The following is a 12,362-nucleotide window of genomic DNA, read 5'->3' on the forward strand; positions in this document are numbered from 1 at the left end:
AAATTAAGAGAAAAAACTAGTATTAGCATTTCATTTCTGTAAAGTATGAATAATTGTGATCAACCATGAAATCCCCGGACTTTGGACATCCCCAAAAATAAAATGCATACAACCAAAATAAAAAAAAAAAAATCTCAGCTTAAAAAAGCCAAGACCAAAAATTTTTCAATATTAAATGTATAAAGTGTAAAAAAAATTAATTAAAAATAATGAGAGCTGTGGGATTCGAACCCACGTATCCGAAGATACCAGAGGATTTAATCTAGATGTGTTACACCTAAATCTGGCGCCTTAGACCACTCGGCCAAACTCCCTTTTTGCTTAGAAATTGCAACGTTTGGACTAATCTAAAGAGTATAAATAAAGAGCAAAAAGTATGCTATGATGAAATTGAGCTTAATTTTTATATAAACAACGTTTTAAAAATTTAAATGTTTTTTTTCTTTCTTTCATTGTGAGTAAACTGGACTTGAACAGCTTAATTGGAACAATTCTGCATGTAATTACAAGTAGTACACCAACATTTTTTTTCTTTTTTTGTATCCTTTCTTCTCGGCCTTATGACCTCCGAGTTTATATGGAAAATGACAATGAGACTTTCATGATGCTCGGGTAATTCTCATTAATGATCCGATTAATTGTCAATGAACCTTTAGAAAGCAACATCTTATATATGGTTTCCCCACATTTGACTTTAAAAGACTAAAAAAAAAAAGTATAAATACCCCATACCTTTTCCCCATCCTCACACAAATCTTCTTTCTTTCTTCCTTTCCACATACATACTAGCAAACTTATAATATTCCACAATGAAACAATTCCCCTATGATTCTACCACTGACGTGGTACTCCCCGCACTTAAATCCCTTGTTCGCAGCAATCCCAACTTAACGTTATTGGAGCGTGAAAAGGTGGTGGTGCGCTCTGCTGACACCTACAATGAGCGCAAGGTTACACTTATTTCCGGTGGTGGATCAGGCCACGAACCCACCCACGCTGGACTTGTAGGCCCTGGTCTTTTGGACGCTGCAGTTTGCGGCCAAGTTTTTGCTTCTCCATCCACCAAACAAGTACTTGCCGGAATCGAGGCTCTTGTCCCCTCATCGCTTGGAACCCTTGTTGTGGTGAAAAACTATACAGGTGATGTGATCAATTTCGGTCTGGCGGCCGAGCGCGCACAGTCTAACGGAAGAAAGGTTCGTGTGGTTGTGGTCCAGGACGATGTGGCAGTGGGCCGCAAGAAGGGTGGTCTTGTGGGCCGCCGTGGATTGGCAGGAACTGTCCTCGTGCACAAGATTGCAGGTGCAGCAGCCCAGCGCTCTGGTAAGGAACCTGAAAAATACACACTTGATGCTGTTGCCAATGTTGCCCAATCAGTCGCAGATAACCTTGTGACGGTAGCAGCTTCGCTTGAACACTGCAATGTCCCTGGCAGAGCCTTTTCTACAAGTTTGGGTGCTCAGGAAATGGAGATTGGCATGGGCATCCACAATGAACCTGGTGCTAAAAAGCTCGAAAGCATTCCTACAGTTAAGGAGCTTATTACCAAGGAGCTTCTTCCTCTGCTCTTAAATCCCAAGGACGAAGATCGTGCCTTTGTTCCTTTTGAAAATTCAAATAAAATTGTTTTACTTGTCAACAACCTGGGCGGTCTTTCTAATCTAGAAACACACTACATTGCCAATGCTGCTGTGTCAGCTCTTAAAAGTCAATACAAGATTACCCCTGCCCGAGTTCTTGTTGGTACCTTTATCACAGCTCTTAACGGTCCTGGATTTTCTCTTACTCTTCTCAATGCTTCTCGTGCATCACTCGAACTTCATGCTCATGTCCCAAGTCTCGTTGGCATTTCTATTACTGATTTGCTTGATGAGCTTGCAATTGCACCCGGCTGGTCCGTTTTACCTCTTTTGTCCGACAGTGCGAAATACGCAGCTGATGGTACCGAAAGCAATGTTCAACCTCAAGCGTCTCTTCCTGAGCGCGAGGCTGCCTCTGTGGTTGTGAAGACCCAAAACGCAGCTGCAATTATCAAGGCTGGTCTTAAAAGTGTAGTCAAGGTGGAGCCCCAAGTTACCAAGTACGACACTGTTGCTGGTGATGGTGACTGTGGTGAGACCCTAGTTAACGGTGCCATTGGCATTATGCGTGGTTTAGGCGAGGATTCTGCAAAAGACTTGGCTACAGTTGGTATTGTTAAGGATGAAGCTGAGGAGGACCCGATACCTGTTGACAAGATCCGATTGGACAACGCGGTTGAAACTATTACAGACATTGCGAGCATTGTTGAAGATTACATGGGAGGCACAAGTGGTGGTCTCTATGCCATTTACTTGCACGCTTTAGCCAGAGGACTGGCAAAGGCAGCCACTAGCGCCACAGACATGTCGATTCCTTTACTGGTAAAGGCTACAAAAGATGCTCTCAGCGCTCTGCAAAAGTACACGCGTGCGGCTCCTGGTGATCGTACACTTATGGACGCGCTTGTTCCGTTTGTAAAGACCTTGGCTGAAACCGAATCACTGGAAAAGGCCGTTGCAGCAGCTCAAGAAGGAGCTGATTCCACACGCAAGCTCGAAGCCAAGTTTGGTCGCGCATCGTATGTGGCCAAAGAAGAGCTGGCACAGTTTGACAAGGAAGGTGGGCTTCCTGATCCTGGTGCCTTTGGTCTGGCAGCTCTTTTGCAAGGCCTGCTTTCTGGGTACAAGAATTCTATTTAAAAAAAAAAAAAAAAAAAAAAAAAAAGGGGGGGAAAGCGAGATAATTTTTTTTTTAAATCTATTAGGATACTTATTTAAATTGACGACTATCCGAAGCGTGACGAACAATCAGACGCGCAGAGTCCAGGTTGAGACGTACAAGCTCTTCCATGTAAGCTGCACCATTTTCATCTTCACCGGAAGACGCCTTTTCAAACCAGTCAACCAGTAGTTTATTATCAAACTCGAGTTCGACTTCTTTTGTGTAGATAATGTCTGGTTTTATCGAGCTTGTTGCTTTGACTCTTGTAATATCGATACGCAGGCCGCGGGTTTCGTAAGAAATGCGGTCCTTTTTGCGGGTACTGATTGGTCTTAGTTTCGAGACATCGTACTCCATAGGATTTTGTGGAAGTTCCAAATTGATACTTATCCGTAGATCGAGAAGTGAGCCTGGTAAGTTGATTGCATGCGAGGCGACATTTTTCTTTGTAATGCGCTCAACTTCGCGGTTGTTTTCGTCCATGGTAACGCGCACTGGTTTCACAATCTCGCGCCCGGCGTCTGACCGAGAAAAGTGATATATTTGATCTGTAGTTGTTCGCGAGCCTAGGTTTCGGATGTGGTGGTGTTTGGTATTGTCTTCAGAGTCTGGGAACTTTTTCGCAGCCTTATCGACGTCGTTCTGGATATATTTTATTAGCTCGTCTTCGACTCCTGCTTCAAAGCGTGTGCTAGCTCGTGCGAATTCTGGATCTAATAATGTTTCTGTTACAATTGGGAAATTGATTCTGCGGTCCGTTGACTTGTCAATGATTTTCCCAAGTTTGATTTCCACTTCTAGATTGTTTAGATCACCACCATTGTTTTTAATATTATCGAGGTTTGCGTAGAGCCACGAGACGATTTTCCGGGAGATATCATCGTAAGGCATCATGTCGAAAAAGGAATATGGTAGGCCACAGTCTACTACAGGTTTTTTAAGAGCAATATTTTCATAGAACAAAACAGGCCTTCGGCCTTGCCATTGATGTGCGTATTGTAATTGTTGTTGTTGTTGTTGTTGTCGTTCCATTTGCACTCGGCGCATGTATTCATTAGATGGGACAACAAAAGGGCTAACGTTTGGATTGTATTCCTTTCTGAAGCGTCCTGGTCGGCATGACTGGGCCCAAATTGGAGGGGTTTCGTAATGATGGGGGAGAGGTTTTTCTTCATGTGGAGAATCGGATGGTTTTGAAGGAAGAGAAGGACCGTTATGAGAAATGATGTAGTTTATTTCAGCAGCAGAAGAGCGTCGATTGGAGTCGGAGTCATTGGTTCCATTGGTATGGGAATGTGCGACTGGTTCTGGTTCATTTGGTAGTGGGTTTGGTGGAGGCGTTGACTCGTCGTTGAGCATACCATTGAGGGGCATTTTAGGGAAATCCTGCTGCTTCACCCGTTGAGGGCTATGGCTGGTATTATTTCTGATTTTCTGGTCATCATCGCTTCCGGTATCATTATTTAAAAGGTTTAATATTGACGACATGGTTTTGTTTTTTTTTTTTAGTTTTTTGTTTTTTTTGTTTAAATGTAAGTGGTTTTTTTATTATTCATTTATTTATTTATTCATTCATTTAATTATTTAATTATTTCTTAATTGCTTGAAAATTAACAAATTTGGTGGTGAGGGAAGTTTGATTTTGCAGACTGAAATATACGCATTTTTAGACCATAAAATACGCCATTACTAAAGCTGACGAGAAGCTGCCACAGCCTAGCTGGTGGCTCAGCACAGCCTAAAAGCCAAGCGCTGGGTCAGCAATCTCGTCTGGTAAAAAAATAAAAAAAAAAAAGTCCGTTTCAATATATAAAAAAATATCTAAAAAATATCTAAAAAAAATTAAAAAATCGCTAGTTAAGACGGAGAGTTTTGTACTTGGAGGTTTCTTATATAAATATCCCCTCAGATCCCCTCTCTACTAGCGGAGATAATTTTTATTTTTATTTTTTTTGTTTCCATTTCTTCATCGTTATTCTCTTGTTATATTTATTTATTTAATTTTTTTTTTTTTTTTTTTTTTTGCTTATTTTTTCATATATTATCATCTACACCAAAGTAATGTTCAACCCTCTGCTTTGGCCACTAGTCATGGCGCTTCTAGCCATGCTTTTTGGCCCCGCAGCTGCTCACTCGTCCCAGAGAACCCAGCCTTTGACGCATCTATCACCAGTCCTCAATCTTGAAATAAACACTCCAGATCATACAGTTGCCCCAGAAGACTCCTTTTCAATCACATTAGAAATCCCATCTACAGACCACTACAATTACTTGTCGCGTCGGTGGGTCGCGCTGGCAGATCCAAACGCCTCATCCAAGTTTCGCAAACTTGCATCCTATTTCCCAATGTTTAAAGATTACCTGTTCACCAGTAATGATTCCTCACAACAGTTTACATGGGCAGACGGTTCCCCAGTTAAGGTAGCCCCGGCATCAGCAGCCCTTTCATCAGAAAAACTACTACACTATTTAACGAAAAACTCGACACTATTAGAATACCCACAAGATACTCAGGTCTTTAAAATTACCCTCCAGCCTAATACTGAACTCTCAGACACTTCGGCAAACGTTTATACAATTGACAGCAAGGGCAACATGGTTCCTCACCCAGACTTTACACCAAGGGATATCGCCAAGGTTTATAAGGGCATTGCATACCGCCAGGTAGTATCACTTAACCCTTCTACTGGATACCTCATGAAAACATTTAAGCGCGTGGGTTGGGCCCGTTTTGTAGTTGTACGAGATGGTAAATATCCTCTTGTCGAAGGTGCTTGGAAGGTTGACGACGAGGAAGGACTTGGAACACCCGCAGCTATTTACCACATTAATCCTCGAGACACGTTTTCTGCAGTTGTGCAGACTGAAAACCTGGCACTCCCCAAGCGTGATTACGAAATTCTCGAAGATGAGCAACTGCTGCTTGCATCACTTGAAGACATTTATGGAGATGAATACACCCGAATGGTTGTTTGGCGTGATGCAGATATGAGCCCAGTTATGTACCAGAACTTGCACTTGTTGGATGACAATTACCGCGACAATAAAGAATATTCTCTTTTTGAGACATGGTCTCAGGGGAAGTTTTCCAAACGCGGGTCGGTCGATCTGTTTGATGAAAATGACTTTGAAGACCCGGATTACTTGTTTCGGTACCAAACCCAACTCGGGGGGCCCTCGCTCTTTGGCCGCTCCGGAGATACCAATGATACTGGCAGCCAAGGTTTTTCATCCGGCATGAATCTGGCATCCACAGTTGGAGATACTTCGGGGTGCCCCTCACGCCGCATGATTGCGCTAGTGGGGCTGGCCGGTGACTGTTCACTGCTGTCATCGTTTAACAGCACGTCATCGACACGCGAATGGCTTATTAGCATAGTCAACACTGCTTCACAGATTTACGAAACCCAGCTCAATGTGACTTTAGGCATTTCAGCCCTTGTTCTTGTGAATGAAACCAGCTGCCCCACGTCGTCAGACTCAAGCTCATCTACACCATGGAGTTATGATTGTTCAACCAATGTGAATACGTCAATGAGTGATCGCCTCGGGTTATTTTCCGAATGGCGCGGGAAACGCTCTGATGATGGCATAGCCGTGTGGACTCTGATGACGTCGTGCACCCAATCTTCTGTAGTTGGTCTTTCGTGGATGGGACTGCTGTGCGGTAACGGCGCCAGCGGCTCGTCGGTGGCAGGTACAAACGTTGTTGCTCGAACACAGGTTGGCTGGAGAGTTTATGCCCATGAAGTTGGTCACACATTTGGCGCCGTCCATGACTGTACGTCATCAGCATGCACTCAAAACTTGCAAGCTTCATCTCAATGTTGCCCACTGTCGTCATCAACATGTGATGCTGCTGGTGCGTACATTATGAATCCGGCATCGAGCTCAAGTCAGGATAAGTTTAGTGAGTGTACAGTGGGGAACATTTGCGGTGCGCTGGGACGTAACTCTGTGAATAGTACATGTTTGACATCCAATACAGGCGTGAAGCTGGTAACAAGCAACGAGTGTGGCAACGGCATTGTAGAAGAGGGAGAGGAATGCGATTGTGGCGGCACCGAGGGGTGCGCCGGTAATTCATGCTGCGACCCGACCACTTGCAAGTTTAAAAGCGGTGCGCAGTGTGATGATGCTAACGAAGAGTGTTGCTCCGGATGCAAATTCCAGTCTTCAAGCACAATCTGCCGGGCATCGACAGGGCCTTGCGATTATGATATTACATGCCCAGGAGACTCGTCGACGTGTCCTGCAGCCAAGTATAAGGAAACTGGAACGTCATGTACGCTGAGCAACTCAACGTTTAAGAACTTGGAGTGTATTTCGGGACATTGTACGTCGCGAGACTTGCAATGTGTGACACTGCTTGGTAACACGACGCTGACTCTGAACGGGAACGTGGTGAACGTAACACGGTCGTGCACGGACGATTCATCGTGTCAACTGTCATGCGTAGACCCGACTTTCGGAAGTATGTGCATTCTAACCTCGCAGAACTTTTTGGATGGTACACCGTGTAAAAGCACAGGGCGGTGTTCGATGGGCCGGTGCATTGGCGGGACATCATCTGGGAGTGGGAGCGGGTTTTTGGACGACCCAGGGTCGTGGTTATCGAACCACAAGGGCACAGTTATTGCAATTTGTGTATCGATTGGAGCTTTCATTATCCTTATGATTATAATGTCTATTTTCCGTCGTTGGTTCTACCGGTACCGTCAGCGCAAAATGATGGGAGCAGCATTGGCAGCCAACGCAAGACCTAAACCTCCAGCCGGTGGTTATGCTGTCCCCCCACCATACGCTGCAGCTGGTATTTATACTCAACGTGCAATGCACCCACCGCCACCACCACCACCACCCATACAAATGCGTCATGCATCGGCATCGGCATCGGCGTCAGTTGCACCCCCTGCTGCAGCAGCTCCCAGCCCGTGGGGGTCAGGTGCAGGGGCCTATTCCAATTACAATTATGGCGGCGGTGCGCCTACGGGATATTATCCTGAGCAGCCGCAACAGCAGCAACAGCAGCAGCCACTGCAGCAGCAGCCACTGCAGCAGCAGCAACAGCAATACGAGATGAGTAATTTGGGAGGGACAGCAGGTAACGGGTACAATAGTAATAGTAGCTATGGCGGGTACCGTGGTCAGGGAAATGAATATAATTCTGAGCCGCTAGGATCTAATAACCCGTTTGCAAGCACGGAGAACATTTCTCAACCTCAACCACCACAGTATTCATACACATACTCTGGTCACCAGCGATGATAGACGATTCTGCAGTTGTTGTTGTTGTTTTTATTTGATGATTTTGTTTTTATTTTTGTTTTCAAAATAGGTTATATTTATTTATTATTGGTTGCATTTTTATACATGTGAAAAGAAGAAGAAGAAGAAGAAGAAGAAGAAGGAGATTGGGAAAATGAAAAATGAAAAATGAAAAATGAAAAAAAAAAAAAAAAAAAAACAAAGATATTTTTTTATAAACGTAAATAAAAAAAAAAAAAAAAGAAACAACAAAAATAGAAAAAGTTTTATATATGCAAAGAAAAAAAAAAGATTTAAAAAATAAAGTATAGAGAAAATCATCGCATATGGGGAGACGCGCCTGGCGCCGGAGCAATGGGCACAAACCCGGGACCCGCCATGCCTGGCGGCGGTGGACCGTACGACCCTGGGTGCTGTTGTTGTTGCTGTTGTTGCTGTTGCTGCTGTTGCGACGGGTGCATTCCCTGCATTGGTGGTGGTCCCATTCCCTGGTGGTGGATTGCGTGAGGTGGAGGTCCCATTCCAGGTGGAGCTTGATGTTGAGAATAAGGCGAACCTGCAGCTGCAGCTGCAGCCATTTCCATGGGCATTCCAGGCGGTGGCTGGTTCTGTTGTTGTTGTTGCTGTTGCTGTTGCTGTTGTTGTTGTTGTCGCTGCTGCTGAGGAGGCATCGCGTGTTGAGGTGGGCCTCGTCCAGCATTGCCATTTATTTCAGGATGATGGTGGTGTGGCACGTCCTGAGGTCCTCCCTGTGGACCCACACCGGGCGGCATGTGTTGTAGCTGTTGTTGTTGTTGTGGTTGTTGGGATGGGGGTGCTGTGAGTTGTGGAGGTGGAGGAGGGGTTGATCCATCATCCATGCCCTGACGTTGTTGCGGGATAGGTCGCTCCACAGGCACTGGAGGTTCTCTAGGGATCTTGAGGTTTTCCGGGACCGGGTCTTTGGGTGCACCTGAAGGGGTTGCTGATTCAGCTGCAGCGTGGAGATACTCAATGTGTGACTTGTAGAGCTGGTTATTTGGGTCAACTCGGATAGCGTTTTCCATGGCGTTGATGGAGTCATGGAGTTGGTTTGAAATTTGGTAAAGAATTGCGGCATTGTACCATGCCTCGCTGAGAGTATCTGGATCGGCTGTGATGGCTTTAGTGTACCATTGTAAAGCCTCATGGAAGGACCCAGTGCGATAGTAGAAAATACCGATTGAGCAAAAGAAGCGGGAGTTGTTGGGGTCCAGAGTGGTTGCACGGTCGTATGAGCGGAGAGCTTCTTCATGGCGACCCTGTTGCATGTAGCATCTGCCGAGGAGGTACCAAGTATAAGCATCATTTGGTTCATATTCGAGCGAGGCATTGAGGCGGGAAATGGCCATGTCCAAGGCGTGCTCGGGTGGAGAAGATGGTGGTTGGGCAGCTGAAGAGGCTTTCATGTACTGGAGATAGTTAAGCCAGCCCAGTTGCTGAAGAGCTTTGCTATGTGTGGGTTCATCTTTAAGGACGCGCTCGTATGCGTATTGAGCTGCTGGGTAGTCTTCAAGAAACTCTTGGATATAACCTATTTGGAGCCAGACGTGGGAGGCAGCAATTGGGAGGGGAGGAGTTTTAAGGACAAGATGGAAGTATTCGAGAGCTCTTGGGTAGTCACGCTCGTGCTTAAACATGATACCCAGGTGGAAGTAAACGTCAGAGCGCTTTGAGTAGTTTGGGTCGATTTCCAAGACGCGCAGGAAGGAGGACTTTGCGAGTTCAAAGGAGCTGCACCGCTCGTAGAGAACAGCAATGCCGTACCACAGTTTGGGGACATTTTTATCAGGAAGTGCGTTAAGAGCACGTTGGTATGCAGCATAAGACTCACTGAGGCTGTCGACCATTAGGTAACTATGAGCGAGGGCCTCGCAGACGGCACCATCACCTGGGTCAATTTTGAGGGCTGAGTTATAGTAGTCGATAGCCTTGTGGAAGAGTTCCTTTGCGTGAAACTGGTTGCCTAATCCAACGAGGGCCTTGAAATTTGAATGGTCATAGTCAAGGACTTTGCGGTAGCAGTCAATAGCCTTGTCATGGAGGTCGAGTGCGTCTGACATGGATGCAATTGCAAGCCATGTTTCGATTGTTTCTGCACGGAAAGCCTGGATTGCTGGCGAATCATTAAGCTTTAAGTCTTGGGGTTGGGATTGTTGTTGTTGTTGATGGTGGTGGGTCTGCGCACCCGGCGGGACCTGTGGGGACATTGGAGTGATTGATCCTGTAAGATGGTTAGTTAGTTAGTTAGTTATTTGGTTACTGTATGGTATGTAAATGTTATTTGGTAGGGGTAACTTACCTGAGTAAGGTGGTTGTTGTTGTTGTTGTTGTTGTTGCTGAGGTGGTGGTGGTGGGTAACTTGAAAGGATGTTAGGGTAGGCTTTGGGAGACTTGTTAAGCTGTTGAGGTTGTTGTTGAAGATGATGAGGAGGAGGAGGAGGAGGTCCAAGCTGCTGTTGCTGTTGCTGATGTTGTTGTTGTTGCTGCTGCTGCTGCTGCTGCTGCTGCTGCTGTTGATGTTGCTGTTGTTGCTGCTGTTGATACCCCTGAGGTTGTTGTTGTTGATAACCCGGATGACCTTCTTGAGAGTTTGGAGCAGCCAGAGAAGACATAGGAGGTGTTGGGACAGCAGCATAGGCCAAGTTTGGAGTTGATGCAGCGGTTGAGCAAGTTGAGGAGGTAGATTTGTGGTGTTTACGGCGGTGTGCTGAAGTATTGTTTGAGTTTGAGTTTGAATTTGAGTTTCCTGCAAATGAAGAGTCTGGGGTGTTTGTAGTGGAGGTATCTGAGGAGATTGTGTTTGTTCTGCGGCGGCGTTTGGTGGCAGGTTTTTCGTGTTTGATTGGGACTGGGTGGGGCGATGGTGCAGAAACAGAGGCTGGGGCCAATGGAGCGGATGGTTGTATGCCTGGTGGGAGTTGTTGTTGTTGTGGAGGTGCCAGGGCAGAAGGATGAGGGGGTTGCGGATAAGGATGGTGGTGATATTGTTGTTGTTGATGTTGTTGATGTTGTTGTTGTTGTTGGTGTGGTGGTGGTGGTGGAGGATGGGGATGAGAAACTGCACCGTAAGGAGGGATAGGCGATTGGTGGTGTGGAAGTTGTTGTTGTTGTTGTTGGTGGTGATGATGTTGTTGTTGTTGGTGTTGTTGGTGTTGTTGTTGGTGTTGGTGTTGCTGCTGCTGCTGCTGCTGCTGCTGGTGATGCTGCAGCGGCTGCGGTGGCGAGGAAACTGAAGATACTGCGGACACGGTGGGCGGTTGGAAGTTTTGTTGTTGCCTAAGAAAGCCTTGGTTGGCCGGGTATGGAAGAGGAGGGGTTTGTGGAGGGGAATATGCTGGAGCAGCGGTGGCTCTAAAGTTCATAAGCCTTTTTTTTTTTTATTTAGTTATTTATTAAATAATTTAAGAGAATAAGAATGAATGGTTGAAAAAAAAAAAAAAAAAAAAAAAAAAAGTATATATAAATATATTATATAAATAATTATTTATGTTTAATTATTATAATTTTGAATGGAAAAGTCCTTTTTGGTGATTTTTTTTTTTTTTAAAAATGACAAAAAAAAAAAATTTGAGAGGTTTTGAATGAGAAATTGAAAAAAAAAAAAAAAAAAAAAAAAAAAAGTAAAAAGTAAAAGTGGAAGAAGAAGAAGAAGAAGAAGAAGAAGAAGAAGAAGAAAAAAAAAAAAAAAAAAAAAAAGGGAAATAAAAAAAAAAAATTAAAAAAAAATTACAGGCGGACAAAAAAAAAAAAAAATAATAAAAATTGATTTGAAAATCAACAAGAAAGAAATAAATAAAGAAAGGCTTTCATAATTTCTTTTTTTTTATTTTTTTTTTATTTTTATTTTAAATCCAATATATTATTTATTATTATCTATATTAATAGAATAGAATTATAGAATATTTAACCAATCAGTTGATTTAGAAGCCGCGGACAGGCAATCCCCCCCTCCTCCCCTCTCTCTCTCTCTCTCTCTCTCTCATTTTTATTAGATATTAGATTATAATATATAATTATATATTTATATATATATATATATATATATATATATTTGTGGCTGCTACTGCTGCTGCTTCTGCATTAGTTTAAAAGATAATAAATAAAGGTTATTGAACCGTTTTTTTTTTATTTTTTATTTTTTATTATTATTTTCTTTTTTTAAGTGCACATAAATTACAAGCCAAGGTAATAAATGTAAAGGCAACCATAAAAACGACGACGACGGCATTTCTTTTAAAGTGAGTTATATAATAATTATAATAACATTATTATTTTTATTATTTTTTTAAAAAATAATATTAGAATTCATGATATTTATGATATTTAAGATA

General features: G+C 43.7%; 4 protein-coding genes across 4 annotated transcripts; 2 read left to right on the top strand and 2 right to left on the bottom strand.

The window, feature by feature from the left end:
- Positions 1-809: 809 nt before the first annotated feature.
- SAPINGB_P002914 (uncharacterized protein) lies at positions 810-2,720 on the top strand (the record flags this gene model as incomplete). The annotated part of the gene is made up of 1 exon (XM_031997632.1): positions 810-2,720. The coding sequence occupies one exon, from the start codon at positions 810-812 to the stop codon at positions 2,718-2,720; it is 1,911 nt and encodes a 636-aa protein (XP_031853523.1).
- Positions 2,721-2,790: 70 nt separating this feature from the next.
- On the bottom strand, positions 2,791-4,230 carry SAPINGB_P002915 (uncharacterized protein; the record flags this gene model as incomplete). The annotated part of the gene is made up of 1 exon (XM_031997633.1): positions 2,791-4,230. One exon carries the CDS (start codon positions 4,228-4,230, stop codon positions 2,791-2,793), a length of 1,440 nt encoding a protein of 479 aa, XP_031853524.1.
- A 573-nt stretch (positions 4,231-4,803) lies between these two features.
- Positions 4,804-8,010, top strand: SAPINGB_P002916 (uncharacterized protein; the record flags this gene model as incomplete). The annotated part of the gene is made up of 1 exon (XM_031997634.1): positions 4,804-8,010. The coding sequence occupies one exon, from the start codon at positions 4,804-4,806 to the stop codon at positions 8,008-8,010; it is 3,207 nt and encodes a 1,068-aa protein (XP_031853525.1).
- A 317-nt stretch (positions 8,011-8,327) lies between these two features.
- On the bottom strand, positions 8,328-11,393 carry SAPINGB_P002917 (uncharacterized protein; the record flags this gene model as incomplete). Its single annotated transcript, XM_031997635.1, has 2 exons — positions 8,328-10,252; positions 10,331-11,393. The coding sequence occupies 2 exons, from the start codon at positions 11,391-11,393 to the stop codon at positions 8,328-8,330; spliced, it is 2,988 nt and encodes a 995-aa protein (XP_031853526.1).
- Positions 11,394-12,362: the final 969 nt, after the last annotated feature.

This window comes from Magnusiomyces paraingens, assembly GCF_902498895.1.
Source record: "Magnusiomyces paraingens strain CBS 517.90 genome assembly, contig: contig2, whole genome shotgun sequence".
NCBI lineage: Eukaryota > Fungi > Ascomycota > Dipodascomycetes > Dipodascales > Dipodascaceae > Magnusiomyces > Magnusiomyces paraingens.